Below are 26,595 nucleotides of genomic sequence, written 5' to 3'. Positions count from 1 at the left end.
GTAGTAGTGTACTGTAGGTCTGAGTTATTTATTAAAACACAGCACTCCCCGGCTCTAAACGGCTTACACACAACTATTTAATCTCTCTCTTGGCACAATCAATTCAGATGGGACATGCATAATGCTGTGCTTGATTACATAAAAAAGATTGAGAAGGAGCGGAGAACAATGGACAGAAGATGACGCAGTTGGTGCACATTAGTCAGTGTCCACATGTGTTGGGGCAGGTGTGGTGTATTTGAACGGTCTCCGTTTAGGCTAATGATAGGCTAATGCTAGACTCCCTGTGCGTTCTCCATATTCACCGTTAGTATGGCGAACATGCACTGGCAGACGTTGAAGGCGTGCCTCCAGTTGTGGTACAGCACCATGCGGTAGTTCTTCCTGACCGTCAGCAGCCATCTGCACAGAGTCTGTAGAGAGTCAGGGGCACAAGAGGACAGAACAGGGTCCGTCAGCAGACAGTAGGCTGGTGCATCAGCTCTCACACTCAGACCGCGATTCAATCCGATCGCCCTTTGTCTGCAATGTACGTTTTAAATAGATTATTTACGCTGCATATGTAGGCTCAATCGGAAATGTCTTTAATGGCGCATTGTACAAATCCGCAATCCTATTGAATCGCGGCCTCAATCTAACCTGCCATAGCAGTGTTTCCACTGCTGTTGTTAACAAACACACACTTCCTATTGTGAAGCTACAGGTAACTGCCAAAATAATGGAAACACTTGAGTAAATGAGGGATACAAAGTGTATTGAAAGCAGGTGCTTCCACACATCCCATCATGCTTAGGGTCATGTATAAAATGCTGGGCACACTATTATTTTGGCTACCATGGCTATGCCCCCATAGGATGACAATACCTCCATCCACAGGGCACTAATGGTCACTAAATGGTTTGATGAGCATGAAAACGATGTAAACCATCTCAGTCTCAGAAGCGTCTCAGTCACCAGATCTCAACCCAATTGAACAGATTCTGGGGCGGCGAGACAGTGTTTTCCACCACCATCAACAAAACACCAAATTATGGAATTTCTCGTGGAAGAATGGTGTCGCATTCCTCCAATAGAGTTCCAGACACTTGTAGAATCTATTCTAAGGTGCATTTGTTTCCTTTATTTTGTCAGTTACCTGTGTGTGGCAGCAGTAGCAGTAGTAGTAGTAGTAGGAGTAGTAGGTCTTTCCTGTTGAAAACCATTCAGTAATTGTATTTTACCATGTGGAAAAAGCTACTGTGTAAATACCACACTGCATATTTGATTGAATAGCGAGCTCTGTCAGAGCATTGGGTCAGAGCCGCTCTCACCTCGTAGTCGATCTTGAACTTCTGCACCATGCCCAGCTCCATAAACATCCTGAGGGCTGCGGTTATCATGGCGTCTACATCCAGAGAGAAATCATCAAAGGAAAGCTTATCGATGCCAAAATCGCAAACAAGGGGGATGTTAGCAGCCTGGGTTATGGAAAGAAGAGAGAGAGAGGTCATTTTGAGACAGTGAAAATTCAACACATGGAGAGTTGCTAATGAAGACTCCGAGAGCTCGTGTTTAGAAAGGGTTGAAAATTAATGAGAAAGTATCACCAGTGGAATTCATTGTTGTTAACTTCCTGTGAGCTCATTAACAAATCGTGGTAGTATTCTATATTTAACCTATAATACTAACAAAGAAACACCACTAAACCAATTTAATTATCCCAAGACTTCAACCCACAGAGAGCTCTCTAATGAAAATCAAAGCATAATTGTTCAGAAAGACTGAGAATTTAAGTTGTTGTCTTATTGGATTACATGTGCCATTGGTCTTTCTTTCTAAGGGGGATAAGGTAACATCTCAGAATGTGAAGGTTTTGCTGTTCTCCTTCCCCAATCCCTGTGATGTACCATCCAGCCTCACTTTCACCAAGAGAACACAGCAGAGCAGAGCAGCCAGGAAAGCCCACCTTTTCTAGGAACCGTTTGTCTTTCAGGTCAGCAGGTGCGTCGGGCTAATTCCACGCCTTAGGTTATGAATTGTAGCCAAGTTTTTTTTTGCCGGTGACATTTACAATTCTCCGGAATCTGGGGTAGAGTGTGTTTACTGAGGTTCTGTATGTAGGCCAGTTATGAAACGGATAAAGGCAGGGTGGGTGCTGCTGAGCACTGTGCTGTGCCTGCATGTGGTGAGGGGGAGATCTGACAGATGTCACATTGCATGGCTGATGCTCAGTGCTAATGGCCACCGGGACAAGCCCCATATCAAAGAGCAAGAAAGACATTTAACACATCACACATCACACAGTTCTGAGAATGTTTCTTTTTTCTCGGATTGGTTCCAGAGGCACGCTCTATTACTCTCTAAATAATGCAATGAAAGTGATTGGCTATTGATTGACTTATTCATTCCAAATACCACAATTAGTTGTTTTCATGTGGGACTTGAAGGAGTACTGCCCCGACCTGTGTATACAGTACGCTGCCTTGCACCACACTGCAGTCCAGGGAAGCAATTGGAAAATGAGGTCCGTGAAGCGAAGCCATCAATCTATTCCTATCATGTAGTACCATTAATGATTTCTCATTTTACATTGGAAGGTAATGTGTGACAAAGCTTCATCCCGAAAGTTATCTCTTAATTGAAAAAAACATATTACTCTGGGCGGTGAACTACAAATGGGGTTTTCCTCACAGTTCACGTTCTTTTGTTCAGTATATATAATATTATTATTATTCTGCAAAATATGTGTATTTAGCATCAGTATAAGTCAGAAATGAAGAATGTTTGTTTGCTTTACTTAAGCTTTAATAGATAATGCATCACAAACATCTCAACCAGCCGTTTGAGTTGCCCAATTATAGTAAAATAATACAAGTAATAACAACACACGTAGTTTTTTTGTATTATAACTGTATTATAGCTCCCGTACCATTGTTGTGAATGATATATATATATATTCATGTCAAAGTCACCAGTCAACTCCATTACACTCAAAAGTTACTTCAACTTCAACCAGTGAATGCTAGCGATGACTAACACACACACACACACACACACACACACACACACACACACACACACACACACACACACACACACACACACACACACACACACACACACACACACACACACACTTTCTCTCTCATATAAGAATAAGACCTAATACCTTGAATTTGTCGACCTCAGTCTTGGAACAGGTTGCATGGTATGACAGAACCTGCAAAAGAATACAGAACACAGTGGTGAAAAAAGTACCCAATTGTCATACTTGAGTAAAAGTAAAGATACCTCTATAGAAAATGACTCAAGTAAAAGTGAAAGTCACCTAGTAAAATATTAATTATGTAAAAGTCTAAAAGTATTTATTTTTAGTATCAAAGGTCAATGTAATTGCTAAAATATACTGTACTTAAGTATCAAAAGTAAAAGTATTAATCATTTATAACTACTTAAATTAAGCAAACCAGAGAGCACAATTTTCTTATTTGTATTTATTTATTGATAGCCAGAGGGACACTCCAACACTCAGACATAATTACGAACGAAGCATTTGTGTTTAGTGAGTCCGCCAGATCAGAGGCAGTAGGGATGCCCAGGGATGTTCTCTTGATACGTGCATGAATTGGACCACTTTCCTGTCCTGCTAGGCATTCAAAATGTAAGTACTTTTGGGTGTCAGGGAAAATGTATTGAGTAAAAAGTACATTCTTTTCTTTAGGATTGTAGGAAAGTAAAAGTTGTCAAAAATATAAATAGTAAAGTACAGATGCCACAAAAAAACATAGGTAGTACTTTAAAGTATTTTTACCTAAGTACTTTACACCACTGGAAGCACATACAGTATATTTTACATACAGTATTTCATATTCATAACACTGGCTATAGATATCAAGTCATGCTCACTACACTTAGCTCACTTACACTACACTCAGTCATAGTCAGTAATACTTAATAGGTCTTAAAAGGACTTTAACAAAGGTTATTTATGGAGCACTTCTGCTAAGCTATGCCTGTGGACCAAATAAGAAAAACCTTTGGTGTCAATGACTGACCACCTCAATCTGCTCTAAAGGTTATGTGAGAGAAAATGTTATTGTCTGATGAGCTAAGCCTTGAATTGTAAACAGCATCTCCTCTCACTCCATCTTGGTTTGTGCAGGTGACTGTGACCTCCTCCTCAGACCAATTGGCAGCACGCCCAGAACACTGTTCTGGGAACCAAAAGGAGTATCTCAGTTTCAAGGTCCCAGCATTTAGAGAAGAAGCCTTGTGAGGTGTCAATCAGTCACGTGCAGGAACCAACGTTAATGATGAATAATGAATAATGTAAATCATGCTTATATGACTTGTTTGTGTAGCAGTAGAAGAGGACTGAAAGGGAATGGCCTCTTCAGAGTTTTGATCATGCTTGGATTGAGTTTGTGAACCTTTCCGACCGTGATACTAAAGATTGGTTCATTTACATTGAGTTTGAGTCCTTATTGGGGAATTTCCACAACAGTTACTATAAGCTTCACACCGTGGATCTATGTGCCTGCGTGCACGTGGGTGGAGATTTTTGGAGTAGTGGACACCTTTTGGTAACATGAATTCCAGAGTAGGAATTCCCTAACAGAAATATGCAAATACATGCTAGAACGCACTAGTAGGATCTCGCTAGCTCGTGCTTGGCTCTGCCCACCTCCTTGCTTGTTCTGCCCACTATGATTAATGTGTTCCCATTGGAAACAACAGGCTGTGGTCAATCTTGGGTTAGTTATTAAAAATATTAGATAGTAGCTAGCTGGCAGTCTAGCTAGTGGGCTTTAGCCTGTTAGCCAGCCTTTTTAGCTTTCGACATCTCCATGTGAAATAATCAAATGTACTGTATGATTAAAAAAATATGGCTTCATGTTTTGGTCTGGGAGAAAAAAAGCACATGGCTAGCTAGTTGGCTCCAGCAGGTGCTACCATTTCACATAGCCTATAGATCAGATCAGGAACCAAGTGACAACACTGCCCCCACGACTGTCTCGGTTTTCATCTATTACAAGGATGTGTGACAACATTGCAACACTCTGTCTTGTGTCTGCATAGCGCTTGTAGTGAGCTTTAATTAACGGACAGTTCTACACTTACATGTTGCACCACCGCAACATGCAATATTTTAACGCAAACACTGCAGAAGTTGATCTTTCGTCGGGGTGAGGCTACAATACATGGAGTTTCCCGGGAAAGCTGTGAAGCACAGGGGAAGCTGTGAAGTGAGCTGTAGCCTATTGCGTGATTCTGTTTATGAGTCTGTTATTAAATCATGCCAAACAATGTTTACTGCTTTTCATTAAATTATGAATGGCTATAAATATTATATAGCCTATAAGGTACATTCGTTCATATGGGCAGGCACTGCATGTTTACTGCTATTCATTAAATCACACATGGCTACCAATATTGTATATACATTCATTCATATGGGCAAAATATTATATATATAGCCTACAGAAATTGGTTCAGGTATGGCCTACAATTAATTTGTTCCTATGGGCAGAATATTGTAGGCTAGGCCTATATACATTAGTTCATATGGGCAGAATATTGTAGGCTAGGGCTATATACATTAGTTCATATGGGCAGAATATTGTAGGCTAGGCCTATATACATTAGTTCATATTGGCAGAATATTGTATATAAATTAATTCATATGGTTACATAAAGGCTGAAGGCCTGTATCTAGTTTCTACAATGTATTTTTGTTTCAAAGAATGGATTTAGTTTTATCTTGTTTTTGCACCATCCATTAGCACCAACCATTCACTATAAAACATTTAGTTATCAACAAAAAAGGCTTATCAAAATACAAAAAATGATAATGCAAAAACAAGTAGGCCTAAAACAAGTAACCCAAAAATATGAGTAGGTTACATAACAATGCTCTTCCGTAAAAACCAGTTCATGAACAAATCGTCCAAGAATGTGCTTTGTGTTCTGGTCTGATAAGGATTTTGGAGTTGTTGAAATTGATAAGTGTCACGAACAAGTGTCCAAGTAGGCTAGGTCCTATTTTTTCTCTTCGGGGAAGACTCCAGCTATTGAGTCGTATACTCCTCAACCAGTGACTTCAGATACTTCTATTGCTTGCGGTAGTGGGGTCTTTGCCATGGCGGTGGAACACCAGCAAGTTGCTGCTCCATTCTCATTTCACCTCTTTGCTGCTGTCGTTGCAGTGCCTCTATATGCCAAGATTTGCCTACATTTTACGATGCCAGCCCTCCACTCTGTTGTTGGTCTCCACCAAGTCTTGCAGGACAGCATCATAGCACTTCCATAATTCTGAAGAAAAAAAAAGATAGGAGAAGATTAGCAACCATGTTATTGGCCTTGGGCATGCTGTAATCATAAGAAGAAGACTGCCATTATTATGCTAAACAACAAACAAGACATACCTATGGGAAACATTGTCTTTCTTGTGATCTTCAGATAACTTGGAGATAACCCCATTAGTGAGGGTTATGCGACCTCAGCATTCGAAAAACATCATATTCAGTGCACTTCCAGGAGGACTTATTTTGCAGTCTGTCGTTCCCGCCTGTAGGTGTATCCATGCGGCAGAATATTTTTTCCACACACAGAAAGGATAAATTCAGGTTCCATTTCCTGTTCTGACCTCCAATAAGAATAGTGAATGCTGAGGGTAGCAGTGCAAGATCTATTTAAGCAGAATATTTGGATTATTAGCATATGAATGACTTGTAATTCGATTGCTGGACTATCGAAGTCATCCATCCAACCCATTTATTCAGACCCCCCCCACAGTAAATTGTGATCTGCCCCTAAAGCTCTGAACCCTCCATGCTGAGGAATGCTGGGGGAACCGAGATGTCAGCCCCGATGTCATTCCCTTTGCTTCCTCCATCTCCTAGGAGAAATACCTTGCGCAGCAGCCTTGCAGTTCCTTATTTGATCAAGAGAGCTCATGTTTATTCATTGCTGCCAAAGGCAATGCATCTCCACGCTCGTATTTTCCTCATAGCCATTCCTTCCTATGCCGCTCTTCACTATGCTCTATCCCAGGCTTCCTTCCTGCCGCCCTGTCCCCAACAACGAGGCAACCTGCACAGCACACTTGAGAGCACTGTCCTCTCTCTCACAAAAAGCATAGAAGAAGCTGATCAGTCTTGCATGCCTTATTATTGATCAGATAAGGGATTGCTTTTCACAATCTCTCTTTAAAAATTAATATGGCCCTTTGTGGAGTGCAGACTACAAACAGGGATCCATTGATGCTCACTGATGTAGAAATATGATGTAGAACTATGACACTAAAAGCTCCTGAGTGGTGCAGCGGTCTAAGGCACTGCATCGCAGTGCTAGAGGCGTCTCTATAGTCCCTGGTTCGATCCCGGGCTGTATCACAACCGGCCGTGATCGGGAGTCCCATAGGGCGGTGCACAATTGGCCCAGCGTCGTCCGGGTTAGGTGAGGGTTTGGCCGGGATAGGCTGTCATTGTAAAATAAGAATTTGTCTTATTAACTGACTTGCCTAGTTAAATAAAGGTTAAAATAAATTAAATAAAAGGAGGCACTGAGTCCACTATAACAGAAGAGAGAAAAAGAGAGTGTGGGAGAGGAAACCAGGACAGAGGAAAGAGAAGAAGGGAAGAGAAGAGAAAAGGAGAGTGGGAGAGAGGAAACCAGGACTGAGGAAAGAGAAGAAGGGAAGAGAAGAGAAAAGGAGAGTGGGAGAGAGGAAACCAGGACAGAGAGGAAAGTGAATAAGGGAAGAGAAGAGAAAAGGAGAGTGGGAGAGAGGAAACCAGGACAGAGAGGAAAGAGAAGAAGGGAAGAGAAGAGAAAAGGAGAGTGGGAGAGAGGAAACCAGGACAGAGAGGAAAGAGAAGAAGGGAAGAGAAGAGAAAAGGAGAGTGGGAGAGAGGAAACCAGGACAGAGAGGAAAGAGAAGAAGGTAAGAGAAGAGAAAAGGAGAGTGGCACAGTAGCCAGCATGGGAGAGCTTTCCTGATGGTGTCAGTGGACTGTCTGAGTCAGACGCCACAGTGGAGTCACCAGAGCCCTGCAGTACAGTCCATTGTAGTAGGTCAACTGACCACCCAAATGTGTTGCCACACTAAAACAACAGCACAGTATCCTAATATCCATACTGGACATCTACTACTGGAACCAAATTGGATAGACTAAACGCAGACCAAATTCCATTCAAATATCAATCCTGCTGTAATTTTGGTCATTATACACAATAAAATAGGATTTGATGAGAAACCATTCAGGATACCACTGACACAATATATTTTGTTTAAAGAGCAACTGAACGCAAAAAACAACTCCGGTTGAAAACAGCCTATGTTGTAAGGACAGACGCTGGGAGACGAGAAGCAAGTACAGGAAGTGAACATTTAATCAATAACAGACAAGAAACAAAACACGGACAGCGTCTGGACAGGGGAAACATAACGACATTAATGCTGACACGGGATGACTCTGAGGAACAGACAGATATAGAGGGGGCCATCAACAAAGTGATGGAGTCCAGGTGAGTCCAATGAAGTGCTGATGCGCATAACGATGGTGACAGGTGTACGTAATGATGGGCAGCCCAGGCGTGACATTACCCCGCCCCCTAGGGGCGCCACCCAGGCATCCCACCTGGGCGAGCTTGATGGGCCGGCCGAGGCATGGGAGCCCGACGAGTCGGCCGAGGCGTTGGAGCCCGACGAGCCGGCTGAGGCATGACGTGGGATGGGAGCCTGCCGAGCCTGCTGAGGTGTGGGAGCCTGCCGAGTCGGTTGAGGCGTGGGAGCCTGCCGAGCCGGCTGAGGCGTGGGAGCCTGCCGAGCCGGCTGAAGCAAGACGTGGGATGGGAGCCTGCCGAGCCTGCTGAGGTGTGGGAGCCTGCCGAGTCGGTTGAGGCGTGGGAGCCTGCCGAGCCGGCTGAGGCGTGGGAGCCTGCCGAGCCGGCTGAAGCATGACGTGGGATGGGAGCCTGCCGAGCCTGCTGAGGTGTGGGAGCCTGCCGAGTCGGTTGAGGCGTGGGAGCCTGCCGAGCCGGCTGAAGCATGACGTGAGATGGGAGCATGCCGAGCCTGCTGAGGTGTGGGAGCCTGCCGAGTCGGTTGAGGCGTGGGAGCCTGCCGAGCCGGCTGAGGCGTGGGAGCCTGCCGAGCCGGCTGAAGCATGACGTGGGATGGGAGCCTGCCGAGCCAACCAAGGCAAGAAAACCTCTCGAGCCAGCTAAGGCATGGAAGCCCAACGAGCCAGCTGAGGCATCCCCGGTTCCTTCGGCAGCCGCACCCAACATCACCAACCAAAACAAAAAACAAAACAACTCCCAACATTGGTGTCAGCATTCTGTAAGGACAGACACTGGGAGACGAGAAGCAAGTACAGGGAGTGAACATTTAATAAATAACGGACAAGAAACAAAACACAGACAGTGTCTGGACAGGGGAAACAAAGCGACATTAATGCTGACACATGGATCAAACTGAAGAACAGACAGATATAGAGGGGGCAATCAAGAAAGTGAAGTGGTCCAGGTGAATCCAATGACGCGCTAATGCGCGTAATGATGGTGACTGGTGTGCGTAATGAAGAGCAGCCTGGCGCCCTCGAGTGCCAGAGAGGGGGAGTGGGAGCAGGCGTGACATACACTACCGTTCCAAAGTTTGGGGTCACTTAGAAATGTTTTTGAAAGAAGCACAATTTTGGTCCATTAAAATAACATCAAATTGATCAGAAATACAGTGTAGACATTGTTAATGTTGTAAATGACTATTGTAGCTGGAAATGGCTGTTTTTTTATGGAATATCTACATAGGCGTACAGAGGCCCATTATGAGCAACCATCACTCCTGTGTTCCAATGGCTAATCCAAGTTTATAATTTTAAAAGGCAAAATGATTAGAAAACCCTTTTGCAATTATGTTAGCACAGCTGAAAACTGTTGTCCTGATTAAAGAAGCAATACAACTGGCCTTCTTTAGACTAGATGAGTATCTGGAGCATCAGCATTTGTGGGTTCGATCACAGGCACGAAATGGCCAGAAACAAAGACCTTTCTTCTGAAACTCATCAGTCTATTCTTGTTCTGAGAAATGAAGGCTATTCCATGCGAGAAATATTTTCTGATTTAGCTAAACTGGTCTGCCTGCCTAATGTGCCTGCTAGCTACTACTAGCTAGCTTCATTGACAAACACAGAGATGGAAATTAGCTAGCTAGCTATTGATTTTCGGGACTGATAAACAGTGTAGCTTGTGCTTTATTTAAAATAGTTTGACAGATTGCTGCTGATGAAGTTGTAGACATGTTCTCAGAAATCAGTCCTGAGCGCAACCAGCAGCAGCTGGCTCGATTTACTCTCTAAAGCGCACTGACTAGTTTTTCATGCAAATGTTTTAACTTGAGTAATACTGCACCAAACACCTTAGCTAGATGTACAATTGGGTGACTAAGACCTCCTCTGCAAAAACCTCAAAATTAATTACAGATTTTTTGATTTATCTTAAATTAGTTCTGACTATTTTGAGGAGGTGGTGGTGGCTGTGTGGTTGCTAGAATGACAAACAACAGTAACTTCCAGGGTACGATAAGCGAATATAACACAGGCACATCAAACCACACCCCCAAGATCCAAATTGTATTTTTCTTAAGGAGCAGCAGAAAAACACATGCAGAATTGGTGCGTTCAGCCCCCCTTTAAGTGCTATAAAACGGAATGAACATTGGTGCTTACATCGAGAGCCACGGACTGTTTGGCCCAGGACTTCTTCACCTGGTCGTACATGATGGTGTTGTTGATGCCAAGGCCACAGAAGATCACAAAGGCCTGAAACACACCACACTGCTGTTACACTCTCAAGGTCACGGCACACCGAAACAGGGAGACATGGTTGACGTCATAACACACAAACAACTTGTTCACACACACGCACACACATGCAGCACCTACGCACACCACGCAAAACAAAAGTCCTACCTCGAACAGTCTCTGGTCTGCATCATCAAACTGGTTACCATCCAGCCTGTTGAGCACCTGAGCCACACCTGCAACAACAGACATCAAGATCACTGACACTACCACAGACGCAGACCAGGCTAAAGCCCTCCTCTTTCTGAGACGACGGCCATTCCTGAGAGCCATAATTTTATCTGACACTAGTTCATTAGGGCTGGGCTACCATTGACTGGGCTGTCGTACACACACTAGTTCCGCTCCCACAACCCCAATTAGCAGGAGGAAATCACACCCACACATTCATTAAAGTCATTGATAAAACAAGGCATTTTCTGCTATCACTTTTCAGTGCAATATGCAATGCTTCTACACTGTTATAGACGCATGTCGCTGTATTTTCTAGAAGAAGGAGTAAGAAACAGGAAACAGTAGTGTTGTTGACCTGAGTAATTAAAGTGTCTAAGCCTGTTGTAATGTAAGGTTGGAGGTCATGTCGATGGCAACAATAGAACACTGTGTATCCTTTGATCTTTTATTTCAAACACAAGTCCCCTGGTTTGGAGGCACGCCAGCAAGCAAAGACAGGCTGCTCTCCTCAGTTTATCTACTAATTAAAAAACCCAGGGCTTTGCTGATAAGGCTAATTGTTAGTTGATAGAGAATCGTCTTCTATCACCCGAGAGAAATTATGCTAACAAGCAAATATTCAAGTTAGCATTGAGTCCCTGGAGAGGTCATTGTACGTTCTACAGTATGTCTCTATGGGTTGTACTGTAGGTTACTGGGGTGCTGTCAATATCACTGAAGATGGAATCATATTTTTACAACCTATATAGAAGAGCATTGAGATAACAGTGATGTAACAATCTAGCCCAAGGCTTTTCTCCTCTATACTGTTATATCATAACCTCGGTACGTGGCAGGAGGATATCTACCTTCTGAATAAACAGATCTTTGACTTGATCATTTCTCTGCTGCTGTTGTGCTTTATAATGGCTTTATAATGGCTTTCAGTCCAGATCCTGATAGTTTCCTCCCACACACACATTATTCTCTCTCCTGCTCACTCTCTCTCTTATCCCCCTCCCAACCTCCATGCACACACACACACGCACACGCACGCACACACACACACACACAATGCTTGTACGCACGCACGCACGCACACACCCACCCACCCCTCTTCTCCTGCTCCCTCTTCCCCTCCCAACCTCCATGCACACATATGCACACACACACACACACACACACATATGCACACACACACACACACACACACACACACACACACACACACACACACACACACACACACACACACAATGCTTGCACGCACGCACACACCCACCCACCCCTCTCTCCTGCTCCCTCTGTCTCTCATTCTTCCATCCCCCTCCCAACCTCCACAAGCCCACACACACGCATGTACACGCATACACACACACACAATGCTTGCACACACACACACACACACACACCCACAATAATCTGTGGTCGCGACTGACCGTCTGTAGCAGTGCTTTCCCTGGAAGCCATGCTGCTGATCACTTTGCACAGAAACAAAACTAATGACTTCCCAAGTCAGATCTCTGTGGGTCTGAGTCTAGCTGCTAGCATTGCCTCTCCTTGCAATATCCAGCACCAACACCAGACTGTAGATCAATGATGTATCAGAGTGTCAGAGTGGTGAGGACCTTGGGGTGGTTGAGGAGCACAGAGCACTGCATGGTGGAGCAGCCAGGACTAGGGAGGAAACTCCACCTCTGTGAGAACTGACTGATATGAAGGCTTGGCTTTAATCAGGCTACACTGCTTTAAAAGGGCAATCTGGGAATCACAAAACCACAAAGCGTCACCTTTCCACTTTTTCGGTAAACAGCTGAGTGATGGGGCAGGAGAAATGTAACCACAGTCAAACTCATAAGATGGAGCTATGGATGCAAGGACTGATCATCCGTGGAATTAAAATGACAGTTTTAACCATGTTTTGAAGCTATACAGTGTTTGTTTGCAATGGAGTAAAACAAGCTTTGGGTTGCGATGGATTTAAACAGTTGAACTAAGGGTAATAGACATTAATGCATTATATTCTTCAAGAATCAATGGCTATATATCATTAATTTAAAAGTCCAGAAATTGATGTATCAATCCCAGATCGCCCCTTTAATTGAGCATCTAAATGCTACCTAGGAGAGCATTACAGGCAGAGTATCCTCTCTAGATTCTCCAAACAAGACACAGTGACATCTGAGGTTATCGGAGGTTTGGGACATCATGTACGTTGGTTTGTTGATGTTCCTCTCTCATTATTAAAATCACTTTAAGCTTGAATGCTGGATTATGTCTTAGTTTTGACATCTGTCAACATAGATTTATCAACGGACATGTAATGGCACAACTGACTATCAAAAGAAGTCAGTGAAAAAAGGACAATTTTGAGAATTTACCAATGATTTGATGGTTGCTGTTCCAAATAGGTACACAAAGCACTGAACGAATGTGGAAGCCGGAGAACTGATCTGCCTAAACGAAAGAGAAAAGAGACTGGAGCTGAAACTGGGCTGTTATGATTTATTAGACATGTAAACTGTATCCTAAAGAGACATACAGTGCCTTCAGAAAGTATTCATACCCCTTAATCTACATTTTGTTTTGTTACAAAATTGATTATATATTTTTTAAACCTCACCCATCTACACACAATACCTCATCATGACAAAGTGAGAACATGTTTTTAGAAATGTTTGCAAATTTATTGAAAATAAAATACAGAATTATCTAATTTACATAAGTATTCACACCCCTGAGTCAATACATTGTAGAATTACCTTTGGCAGCGATTACAGCTGTGAGTCATTCTGGGTAAGTCTCTAAGAGCTTTCCACACCTGGATTGAGCAACATCTGCCCATTATTCTACTCAAAATTTTTGAAGCTCTGTCAAATTGGTTGTTGATCATTGCTAGACAACCATTTTCAGGTCTTGCCATAGATATTCAAGCCGATTTAAGTCTAAACTGTAACTCGGCCACTCATGATCATTCACTGTCTTCTTGGTAAGCAACTCCAGTGTAGATTTGGCATTGTGTTTTAGGTTATTTTCCTGCTGAAAGGTGAATTAATCTCCCAGTGTCTGGTAGAAAACAGACTGAACCAAGTTTTCCTCTAGGTACTTTGTCTGTGCTTAGCACCATTCCGTAAATTTTTTTTATACTGAAAAACTTCCCAGTCCTTAAAGATTACAAGCATAGCCATAACATGATGCAGCCATCACTATGCTTGAAAATATCGGGAGTGGTACTCAGCATTGTGTTGTAATGGATTTGCCACAAACATAACACTTTGTATTGAAGACAAAAAGTGAATTGCTATGCCACATGTTTTGCAGTATTACTTTAGTGCAAACAGAAAGCATGCTTTGGGATATTTGTATTCTGTACAGGCTTCCTTCTTTTCACTCTGTCATTTAGGTTAGAATTGTGGAGTAACTACAATGTTGTTGATTCATCCTCAGTTATCTCCTATCACAGCCATTATACTCTGCAACTGTATTAAAGTCACCATCGGTCTCATGGTGAAATCCCTGAGTGGTTTTCTTCCTCTCCGGCAACTGAGTTAGGAAGGACGTCTTTATCTTTGTATTGACTGGGTGTATTGATACACCATCTTATTTTTGATCTACCGTTAGGTACCCTTCTTTGCAAGGTATTGGAAAACATCCCTGGTGTTTGTGGTTGCATCTGTGTTTAAAATTCACTGCTCGACTGAGAGACCTTACAGATAATTGTATGTGTGGGGTAAAGAGATGAGGTAATCATTCAAAAATTATGTTAAACACTATTATTGTACACAGAGTGAGTCCCTGCAACTTATTATGTGACTTGTTAAGCACAAATTTACTCCTAAACCTATTTAGGCTTGCCATACCAAAGGGCTTGAATACTTGACTCAAGATATTTCAGCTTTAAATGTTGCATTAATTTGTAAAAATGTTGAAAATCAGAATTACACTTTCACATTATGTGGTATTGTGTGTAGGCTGTAACACAACAAGAGGAGAAAGTCAAGGGGTGTGAATACTTTCTGAAGGCACTGTAGAGAATGTAATACATGCATTACTTCAGCGGTATTTCAACTCTGCACAGGTACAAGGTTCACTATAGATCGGATATAATCATTTTCAATACAATTACAAAAACATGGGCATCGTTGGTTGCATTTTATCAACCATTATTATCACGTGAAGATCAACAGTTGAGATCGGAACTCAAACATCAGATAGAAAAGCCTTGGAGCCATATCAAACGAATATTATCATATATAATTCATAATCATGTGACAGCATACCAATGATCAAAGCTGTAATATTGTTTGAGTCTTTTATGAGGCTTACTTCTCCGATTTTAACCAATAAAAATAGCTGCTGAATGGTTTCGGTTATCATTCAAATACATACAGTAAATGTATATACTGTACAGTAAGCACCTAAATCCGGTATATACAGTGCCTTCGGAAAGTATTCAGACCCCTTCACTTATTCCACATTTTGTTACGTTACAGCCTTATTCTAAAATGGATTAAATGGAGAAAAAAATCCTCAGCAATCTACACACAAATACCCAATAATGATAAAGCAAAAACAGGTTAAAATCTTTTGGGCACATTTATTAAATATAAAAAAGAAATACCTGATTTACATAGGTATTCAGACCCTTTGCTATGAGACTATAAATTGAGCTCAGGTGCATATTGTTTCCATTGATCATCCTTGAGATGTTTCTACAACTTGATTGGAGTCCACCTGTGGTAAATTAAATTGGAAAGGCCACACCTGTCTATATAAGGTCCCACAGTTGACAGTGCATGTCAGAGCAAAAACCATGGCATGAGGTAGAAGGAATTGTCCGTAGAGCAATCTGAGACAGGATTGTGTCGAGGCACAGATCTGGGGATGAGTACCAAAACATTTCTGCAGCATTGAAGGTCTCCAAAAACACAGTGGCCTCCATCATTCTTAAATGGAAGAAGTTTGGATTCACCAAGACCATTCCTAGAGCTGGCTGCCAGGCCAAACTTAGCAATCAGGGGAGAAGGGCCTTGGTGAGGGAGGTGACCAAGAACCCGATGGTCACACAGACAGAGCTCTAGAGTTCGTCTGTGGAGATGGAAGAACCTTCCAGAAGGACGACCATCTCTGCAGCACTCCACCAGTCAGGCCTTTATGGTAGAGTGGCCAGACGAAAGCCACTCCTCAGTAAAAGGCACATGATAGCCCGCTTGGAGTTTGCCAAAAGGCACCTAAAGAACTCTCAGACCGCAAGAAACAAGATTCTCTGGCCTGAATGCCAAGCGTCATATCTGGAGGAAACCTGGCACAATCCCTACGGTGAAGCATGGTGGTGGAAGCATCATGCTGTGAGGATGTTTTCAGCAGCAGGGATAGGGAGACTAGTTAGGATCGAGGCAAAGATGAACGGAGCAAAGTACAGAGAGATCCTTAATGATAACCTGCTCCAGAGCGCTCAGGACCTCAGACTGGGGCGAAGGTTCATTTTCCAATAGAACAATGATCCTAAGCACACAGCCAAGGCAACGCAGGAAAGGCTTCGGGACAAGTCTCTGAATGTCCCTGAGTGGCCCAGCCAGAGCCTGGACTTGAACTCGATTGAACATCTCTGGAGAGACCTGAAAATAGCTGTGCAGCGATGCTCCCCATCCAACCTGACAGAGCTTGAGAGGATCTGCAGAGATGAATGGGAGAAACTCCCCAAATACAGGTGTTCCAAGCTTGTAGCGTCATACCTGAGAAGACTCAAGGCTGTAATCGCTGCCAAAGGTCCTTCAATAAAGCACTGAGTAAAGGGTCTGAATGCTTATGTAAATGTGATATATATATATATACATTTATATATATACATTTGCAAAACATTTCTACAAAACTATTTTTGCTTTGTCATTATGTTGTATTGTGTGTAGATTGATGAGGGGAAAAAACAATTTAATTAATTTTAGAATAAGGCTGTAACTTAACAAAATGTGGAAAAAATCAAAGGGTCTGAATACTTTCTGAAGGCACTGTATACAGTACAGTTGAAGTCGGAAGTTTACATACAACTTAGACAAATACATTTAAACTCAGTTTTCACAATTCCTGACATTTAATCCAAGTAAAAACTCCCTGTCTTTGGTCAGTTAGGATCACCACTTTATTTTAAGAATGTAAAATGTCAGAGTAATAGTAGAGAGAATGATTTATTTCAGCTTTTATTTATTTCATCACATTCCCAGTGTGTCAGAGGTTTACATACACTCGATTAGTATTTGGTAGCATTGCCTTTAAATTGTTTAACTTGGGTCAAACGTTCTGGGTAGCCTTCCACAAGCTTCCCACAATAGGTTGCGTGAATTTTGGCCCATTCCTCCTGACAGAGCTGGTGTAACTGAGTCAGGTTGGTAGGCCTCCTTGCTCGCACACGCTTTTTCAGTTCTGCCCACAAAGTTTCTATAGGATTGAGGTCAGGGCTTTGCGATGGCCACTCCAATACCTTGACTTTGTTGTCCTTAAGCCATGACCCCAAACTTTGGAAGTATGCTTGGGGTCATTGTTCATTTGGAAGACCCATTTGTGACCAAGCTTAACTTCCTGACTGATGTCTTGAGATCTTGCTTCAATATATCCACATAATTTTCCATCCTCATGATGCCATCTATTTAGAAAGTTTTAAGTTCCATTAACATCTGCTAACCACTGAATTGGTCCACCCACACAGACAGCGTGGTGAAGAAGGCGCAGTAGCGCCTCTTCAACCTCAGGAGGCTGAAGAAATATGGCTTGTCACCAAAAGCACTCACAAACTTTTACAGATGCACAATCGAGAGCATCCTGTCGGGCTGTATCACCGACTGGTATGGCAATTGCTCCGCCCACAACCGTAAGGCTCTCCAGAGGGTAGTGAGGTCTGCACAACGCATCACCGGGGGCAAACTACCTGACCTCCAGGACACCTACACCACCCGATGTCACAGGAAGGCCATAAAGATCATCAAGGACAACAACCACCCGAGCCACTGTCTGTTCACCCCGCTATCATCCAGAAGGCGAGGTCAGTACAGGTGCATCAAAGCAGGGGCCGAGAGACTGAAAAACAGCTTCTATCTCAAGGCCATCAGACTGTTAAACAGCCATCACTAACATTGAGTGGCTGCTGCCATACATGTAAAAAATGTATCACTAGCCACTTTAAACAATGCCACTTAATATAATGTTTACATACCCTACATTACTCATCTCATATGTATATACTGTACTCAATACCATCTACTGCATCTTGCCTATGCCGTTCTGTACCATCACTCATTCATATATCTTTATGTACATATTCTTCATCCCTTTACACTTGTTATAAGGTAGCTGTTGTGAAATTGTTAGGTTAGATTACTCGTTGGTTATTACTGCATTGTCGGAACTAGCACAATCATTTCACTACACTCGCATTAACATCTGCTAACCATGTGTATGTGACAAATAAAATTTGATTTGATTTGTGAAGTACACCAGTACCTCCTGCAGCAAAGCACCCCCAAAACATGATGCTGCCACCACCGTGCTTCACGGTTGGGATGGTGTTCTTTGGCTTGCAAGCCTCCCTCTTTTTCCTCCAAACATAACGATGGTCATTATGGCCAAACAGTTCTATTTTTGTTTCATCAGACAAGAGGACATTTCTCCAAAAAGTACGATCTTTGTCCCCATGTGCAGTTGCAAACCGTAGTCTGGATTTTTTATTGCAGTTCTGGAGCAGTGGCTTCTTCCTTGCTGAGCGGCGTTTCAGGTTATGTCGATATAGGATTCGTTTTACTGTGGATATAGACACTTTTGTACCTTCCCTCCACCATCTTCACAAGGTCCTTTGCTGCTGTTCTGGGATTGATTTGCACTTTTCGCACCAAAGTACGTTAATCTCTAGGAGACAGAACGCGTCTCCTTCCTGATCGGTATGATGGCTGCGTGGTCCCATGGTGTTTATACTTGCGTACTATTGTTTATACAGATGAACGTGGTACCTTCAGGTGTTTGGAAATTGCTCCCAAGGATGAACCAGACTTGTGGAGGTCTACAATTATTTTCTGAGGTCTTGGCTGATTTATTTGTATTTTCCCATGATGTCAAGCAAAGAGGCACTGAGTTTGAAGGTAGGCCTTGAAATACATCCACAGGTACACCTCCAGTTGACTCAAATGATGTCAATTAGCCTATCAGAAGCTTCTAAAGCCATGACATAATTTTCTGGAATGTTCCAAGCTGTTTAAAGACACAGTCAACTTAGTGTATGTACATTTCTGACCCACTGGAATTGTGATACAGTGAAATAATCTGTCTGTAAACAATTGTTGGAAAAATGACTTGTGTCATACACAAAGTAGATATCCTAACCGACTTGCCAAAACTATAGTTTGTTAACAAGAAATGTGTGGAGTGGTTGAAAAACGAGTTTTAATGACTCCAACCTAAGTGTATGTAAACTTCCGACTTCAACTGTATATTGTAATGTAGTTCCAGAGAGATTATTTTACCTCTGCGTCAAACCGGGGATCCTGGTAGGCATCACTGATGTTGACGGGCAGACCAGTGGACGCTACCAACTCTGCTATACTGTTGTTGATGAGCCAATCAGAGTAGGAGGACTTCTCCATGCTGTCTTTAAAACTACAGGGAAACCCGGACGTGGAGGGAAGAGAAGAGAGAAAGTTAAATATTTGGGTCGTTGTAACTATTGACATGCAGTGGAGAAGAGGAGATGCATGTTCACTGAGAGGACAAATCTTCCATTGTGGGTCGGATCATTTTGTTCAACCGTTTGTTTGGTTTGTTTGGTCTTTGACCATTAATAACCGTCATCATTATCATCTTAGAAAAGGGATTATTTTTCACATCTCAAACTCAGGCACATGCACATCCTCTGTTGTTGTTTCCCGTTTTGATTTGTATTTAATGAATGTCTCATGGATATCAATAAGGTTCTCCAGCACCTTCTGAAGTAATGAAAAGTTAATTGTGGGATTGTCTTCCTCCCCAGTAGACGCCCACACTGCGGGAGAATTGACTCCTGCCTCGACACAGGCTTCCCATTCAGGTTAGGGTGCATCCTTAGCATATTTCTCAGCCAGCGCCTCCTGTGCCTTTCCCCTAACAACACCATACTGTACATACTTGTTTATTGACAAGGAACTTTAAAGATTCACATAGAGACACTGTGTCCTCTGAAATCTCTCTGATATCTCCCCCATGTAGATGTAAAACCCACACAGACGCAGCGGGGAGTAAACCTCAGTAGTGTGATCGCTTCTCTAGCTTCTTCTGCCTCCCGTTAGGTGCAGCCAGAGAACCAGCAATGGAAGCACACAGTACCTCAACATTATTCTCCCCAAAGGTATAGAATTTCCCAGGTGCTTTAAAAAACCTATGCCTTTGACGTCAGATTTATTCACTTAATTAAACACATAAATCTTGCACAATCCCCTACGCAAAAATAACCTTTTGGAATAGCATCATAAACACATATTCCTTTGAACTTGGTGATCATTTCTGTTTACTTTATAACTTGGAATCAGGCTATGGTCATTTGTCTGCCATTATGGGAGAGCAGTGTGCACTTCACATGATAAGAGCAACACAAATCAAAGGTGATGCGTCTCCTGTCAGAAAAGGCTGAACTGGCCAGCCATGCAGCCTGACATTTCACTGATTACTATATTATTATGCTAAGATGCTTTTTTAAATTACTGCAGTAGTTATCATTGCAGCCTTGAAGTGGGCATGTCTGTTGTAGCCTGCACCGGACTGGAGGATAATTTGTCATCCTTTTGGTGAGGTTTTTCATCCATAAACAACTCACATTGTTTCCAGCCCCTCCACTTCCAGCCCCTCCCCTGCCTCGCGGGGGAGAGAAGCTCCAAACCCCAATTAAGGAGGACTCCTACAACATGGCCTTCCCCATTTACATTCCCCATATTACTTCCGCCATATTTAATCTCCACATTTTTTTCCCTTTTTCGAAGAAGTTCCACAGAGAAAATAAACAAACAGTTTTCACTGTTTGAGCTAAGAACTAGTCAGATGAGGCATTGCGCAGACTTCGCAGGTCCGCCGGCGGTGTACGTCTGCAAAGGCGGAGCTGCGATTCTTTGGCAAGAGCCTTGACATCAGGAGCAAAGGGAAATGGGAATATTTGTGTGACAGAATACGAGCTGCACTCACTACGCAGAAGCATGCATGCAGCTTATGCGGAAAGAACTCCTGCTTTCAAAGGGCTGTAAAACTGGACAGATTTGAATCTTTAAATCCATAAATGTCACACAAACTCATTTGTCAAATGTGCATTTAAGTTGGCCAATTCAGCCACGGGCCTTTTGATGAATCTGATAAATATGAAGAGATTTTTTATAGAGGAGATTCCATATACAGTATGAGGTGGGGAAGTGTTCATATGTTAATCAGTAAATCCAGACTGGACAGTGGATTTCTCCATGGAAACGAGTGGACTGTTGGGATGGACAACTGTGCACCAACTTTACCTGCTTTCTATGTCTGCACTGCATTTGGGGGACAGCAGTTCGAACGACTTGGTGAATTTCACCACCTGTGGGATGAAAAGAGAAAACATCACTGGTAGAACTGTTTCAAATGGATATGTCCCTCCAGCATTTCCTCAGGTACTGGAGTCACAAACAATTTGTCAAGTACAAAGCACAATACATCAGAAAGATATTAATTCTGTATAGAAATCTAACCCTAGTCAGTGAGGAAAGATAGAGAGAGACAGAGGGAGAGAGAGCGAGAGAGAGAGAGAGAGAGAGAGAGAAGAGCCTACCGGTGACTCAATGTCCTCCAACAGTTGGACAGAGCAGCGCTCACACTTGAGCAAAGTCTGGGCGCGGTACATGATCTTCCTCACGATCTTCTCCAGGTCGGTCTGCTCCTCAAACAGGTCGTTGACCACCTCCAGGAGCGACTGCAGGTCAAATGTCACAGCACAGACACACGGACATTACTGCTGCTATTAGTCAATGCATGTCTGGTCAACTAGACACTGCACAACACATAAGCTAACTTTTCAGACGGAACTAATAAATACTCAAAGCCATTTCAATGGAGATTTTTCACCTCACAGAGCTAGAATTATAATGGTTTCTAATACATAAGGGGACAGGATAATATCATATGCCACCGTTCCACAATAAAGTAGATCAGACACTATCTAAAGCACTACCAACTCAATAAGACACAGCAGAGAGCATAAACCAGTGAGTAACGGTGGAGGATCTCTGTATCTCTCTCCCCTCTTCGCTCTGGTCTCTGTTCTCATTATGTTCTCCCCCATCAGAGATCAATGTGGGACAAGCATTAGAGCGTCTCTAGACGCCTACTGTGAGATTTACACCCTGGACCCTCTCAGCACACTGCTGGTCCCTTCCACCTCCTCCCGCCCCCTCCTCCAGCAGAGAGGTCCAGGCAGGGCTGTACATTTCTCCCTGATCCCCACTGCAGTGGCAGCAAGTGGGCTCATAAAGATCAATACCCGGCATCACTAGTGTCAGCAATGGGGAGGAGGTGGGCTGCTCTATGGGGATGTATAGACACCATACTTGGATACTAGTGCACTCTCCAACCCCAACCCTGCCTTGGCTTGTCCCTGCCTGCTTCCCTTACCCGACTCCTGTCATACTCTTTTCTGGAGGCAGCGAAGAGCTGTGCGTTGGAGATGGCGATCCCACAAAAGGGCAGGTACATCTGCAGCACCTGTGGAGACATCACATCAGACAGACAGTCAATAGGTTGGACATACAGACGCTGAGCTCAACACAGGAAAAAAGGGTTCACTGTTCAAAGGATGCCCGGCCTGACACTCAGTGACCAGCCAATAGATTCAGAGGAACAGTTACTGTTCAATAGACCAAGGTCAGGGGGGAAAGGTTAGTTGAAGATAGGACAGTCAATGTGAGAGCAATAAGCCATATGGTTGGCGAGTTCAAAGTCTTCCAAGTCAGAATAATGATTGCCAGCTGCCTTGTTAGGCTATGGCCACACAGAGACGCATGAACATGAATGAAATTGTATATTTATTCAGCTATTGTCCGTATTGTCCGTCAAAAGTTCAACTCATCGATTTCAACTCATCGATTTCGCTTCAAATGTAAAAAGGCGGACATATTGTGCATTTATGGACAGACAATCATCTCTGTTGTCCATTATCCGTCAACATATGACTACCGTTGAAAAACAATTAGCTTAATCTGTCATTTTCTGACCAAAAAAATATTGCCTTTATTAATATAGAGGCCAGTTTTACTCTATAGGGGAATGAAAATACGACATAGCTGTGTGTACGGTTATATTCTCATACCATGCCCGGGGGAAAAAGCACACCTTTAAAATGGACCTAATAAAGAATGGCCTTTCATCAGTGTCATTTAATTGCCAAGACAAATAAATCAATCCAGTTTACATTTCCCCGTTTGACTGAATGGTTTGACCCTTTGCCTCAAGGTGATAACATGAATTGCATAACAGATTTCATGTTCCACTCCACCTTTTCTTTCTTTCTGTATCACAAAACATGGGTCCACCTGCTTACAGGGCAGGCTAGATGATGTATGACTCTTGATGGCTGGGGGTTCATTAGTGTGTTATGAAAATCTAATCAACGCTTCGCTGGCAGAAATCGAACGGCATTCCTTCTGTTGCTGCCAATCCAATATTCTCGACAATGCTCTGAGGCACATGCATGCACGCATAGCCAGGGACGGAGAAGGGGTGTGTGGTACTTTACAGTGTGCTGTGGAGATTGCCGTACTAATCAGACCTACGGTATCTGGGACAGAGTACGGTCTATCTCACAGACCATGGGGCCTTACCTGAGAGACACTTACATCACTGCCCTTTGACAAAGGATCAAGAGCAATTAGAGTCCTTTGCTTCACGTTTAGTCAAATCACCTCTGTTTTTGGCTGCTGCTTATACCACGTCAGCCAACAACGTCCAACGAATGCACTGAGGTGTCAGACCCTTAAGAACAATGGGGAGTTACTCAGCTGTTACCAGTGATACATCAGATACTGTTACACAGATCACCTCGTCCACCAGCTCTCTTGAGCCTGCGTCAAGGCTACACCGAAGAAAGCGGATGTTTCACTATCTGAAACTGTCTTTGCTATTTGGGATGCTTGGGACGTCCCTACCCTAAACCCTAACCTTAAACCCTAACCTTACCCATAATCCTTGCCTAACCCTAACTTTAACCATTTTAAATGTCAATTTCAATGAGGGGTGGGGACGTCCCAAGGAGCACGGACCATCCGTGGGCATATCAGAAGATCAGAGGGAGTAATCGTGGCACTTCTCACTACCGACAACTACAGACAGCCTACTGTAAAACAGACAACCCATTTCCAAGTTTGGGACTTTATTTGTGCCAGACGTACAACTATGTCCATGTATAATGCTGGCTATGGTTTATTCTACACATTTCCCTTTAGGACTAAGCAGCTTACCATCTCTATCACCTCACCTCTCCTCTGTATCTCCCGCCGGTCACTACCTTACCACATACATTCACTATCATGCTTTCTATGGTGACTCTACAACCTACACAGCATTCACTATACACACACGTACACATCATAATGCATGGAGCACGTTCACATTCAAAGAATAAGAAGAAAAACAGCAACCCTATATATAGCATATACACCTGTACATCCACTAAAGCTATTGAATTATTTAATAATGATCTTCCAGAGAGGCTGTCCAGCAACCATCAATTGAGCCAGCAAGATCACATTAATTACAGACAAGACTTCGAGGACCCAGCTATGGATCTGCCTGTATAAGTAACAGGAAGAGGAGAGGGACACACACGCTCAAGTAAAGCCTAGGTTGCAGCAGGTCCATTATACTACAAGGCTGCATTACAAATAAGAGGCTTCAGCCCATAGAGGCCAGAGGGTTGACCAGTAAAGATGTGGTTTAATAATGAAACTGACTAAGGCCTTGGGGACCCACTACTAATGTAGGAGAAGCCAAGAGGACGTGACGGCGTTGCAGTACGCTACTGTAAACCTAAGCCTGGCTCTTAATTATTTCGTTAGCTACACAAGCGGTTTACAGTAGCTAGTTGAGCTAGCTAAGGATTGTATTCAATCTATTCAGAGATGTTATGCCATTGAGCCCATTGTTGCTGTGCCAAGAGTCTTGCCGTGTTGCGTCTATTCTCCCCCTGCGTACAGCAGTCGGTCTCCCGTTTCCCTCTGATGTCACTAGGGTTCTCTCTAACTTGCGTCAGCAGTGCATGTAGCACTTTCCAAATGCATTTAGCTGTGATTGCTCTTTATGGAGGTGGCATCAATTATTGATGTAAGAGGAATCCACACTGAGACAAATTCTCACCATGCAGCTGGCTCTTATTATTCAATTTGACCATGAATAATTCCAGACACTTCACAGATCAGGTGAAGATGAATTATCTAGTTTCCTGTGGGTCTTATGCGTGGCTCTGGAAGCTATCAGGGTGGGTTCACAACCCTTTATATGCCTTTATTGACTCTGGAGCTACGTTTTCACAGAACACTTTAACAGCAGTGAGTGGCTCTAACTTCATGCAGACCACTACTGATTGGGTAAAAGAAGCCTTCTAATGCCACCACATGATGTCGAACGGTGCTGATTAACTGAAGACGATGTAGGCAGATGAAACAACTGAAGCCATTCCTTTTCAATGGAAGTTAAGCGAAATGGGCGGGGGACTGTTGGGCAATGTGACCATTGGCGAGGGAGTGTGAACAAAGCAGGATCTAAGTTGGGGAAAGCCAGAGATACTGTATATAATGACAAGATGGTCTAGTCTCCGGCCTAACAATGGGAGTTGTTGTCACAAAGGCTGTAAGGCAGCCGATCTGCTTAACGCTGTATTCACATTTTGACGGGAGTGGACCGTCTCGCTTCACCTCTTCCTCTCTCAGCTTTCCCCAACTTAGTTAACATGCACTGGCAAGACAAATATGTTTGAATTCTGTTTAAAGTATGAAGATCTTTTATATTGACTAGTAACTAATTACTAATTCAGAAATACAATCAAAATCTACCACTTACATGATTGTAAACAATTCAAGATTAACCAATGTTGTAGAGAGTACATAAAAAAAGAAAAAGGCATTAAAAAAAACACATTGCATTGAAACAACAGTAAGTGTTGCATCAGCGCAATAATGTCAAGTTAGGTTATGTGTGAAAAGACTTTGAACTACAATATATTGCTCCTGCGACATATTCTCCAGAAGGGCTTTGGCTATAAAGTGCTCTGGTTCTTTATGGAGCTTAATTCCAGTAGAGGATGGAGAGCCTTTAAATCGTGGTGACTATTATGGTGTCCTTGTGTTCTGCAGACTACAGTTCCATCTGCAAGCTGAGAAATGGTGTGGACTAGAAAAAAATGGAGGACAGTGGTTTGTGGACTCAAAACACAGCTTTATCAATAGCACGACATGTAGTGTGACTTGACATGATCAAATACACAGACATATTTTGTCACATTAATCACTGACAGTCATTGTAGTGTATGCCCTGTATCATCCATCTCTAGAACAATATTCAACACACTGTGTTACTA

General features: G+C 43.0%; 2 protein-coding genes across 2 annotated transcripts in view; both read right to left on the bottom strand.

Annotated features, from left to right (window-relative positions):
* The window catches only part of LOC129821243 (dual 3',5'-cyclic-AMP and -GMP phosphodiesterase 11A), a 56,706-nt gene that overhangs the window by 20,409 nt on the left and 9,702 nt on the right, over positions 1 to 26,595 (bottom strand). Inside the window, exons 3-12 of the mRNA XM_055878676.1 lie at positions 22,641 to 22,730; positions 21,802 to 21,942; positions 21,506 to 21,570; positions 19,505 to 19,637; positions 13,379 to 13,454; positions 10,953 to 11,020; positions 10,710 to 10,802; positions 3,149 to 3,199; positions 1,311 to 1,457; positions 306 to 413 (exon numbers count right to left, since the gene is read on the bottom strand). Coding sequence (XP_055734651.1) covers positions 306 to 413; positions 1,311 to 1,457; positions 3,149 to 3,199; positions 10,710 to 10,802; positions 10,953 to 11,020; positions 13,379 to 13,454; positions 19,505 to 19,637; positions 21,506 to 21,570; positions 21,802 to 21,942; positions 22,641 to 22,730 — 972 coding nt within the window. The remainder of the gene's footprint in view (positions 1 to 305; positions 414 to 1,310; positions 1,458 to 3,148; positions 3,200 to 10,709; positions 10,803 to 10,952; positions 11,021 to 13,378; positions 13,455 to 19,504; positions 19,638 to 21,505; positions 21,571 to 21,801; positions 21,943 to 22,640; positions 22,731 to 26,595) is intronic.
* On the bottom strand, positions 3,208 to 9,646 carry LOC129821245 (uncharacterized protein DKFZp434B061-like). Its single transcript, XM_055878681.1, has 2 exons — positions 6,405 to 9,646; positions 3,208 to 6,291 (listed from the first exon to the last, which is right to left on the bottom strand). Exon 1 carries the CDS (start codon positions 9,271 to 9,273, stop codon positions 8,596 to 8,598), a length of 678 nt encoding a protein of 225 aa, XP_055734656.1. The 5' UTR covers positions 9,274 to 9,646; the 3' UTR covers positions 3,208 to 6,291; positions 6,405 to 8,595.

The sequence above is a fragment of the Salvelinus fontinalis genome, chromosome 23 (genome assembly GCF_029448725.1).
Source record: "Salvelinus fontinalis isolate EN_2023a chromosome 23, ASM2944872v1, whole genome shotgun sequence".
In the NCBI taxonomy this organism is placed as follows: Eukaryota; Metazoa; Chordata; class Actinopteri; order Salmoniformes; family Salmonidae; genus Salvelinus; species Salvelinus fontinalis.
The sequence above is the reverse complement of the archived record's forward strand: the minus strand, read 5'-3'. Positions and strand labels throughout refer to the sequence as shown.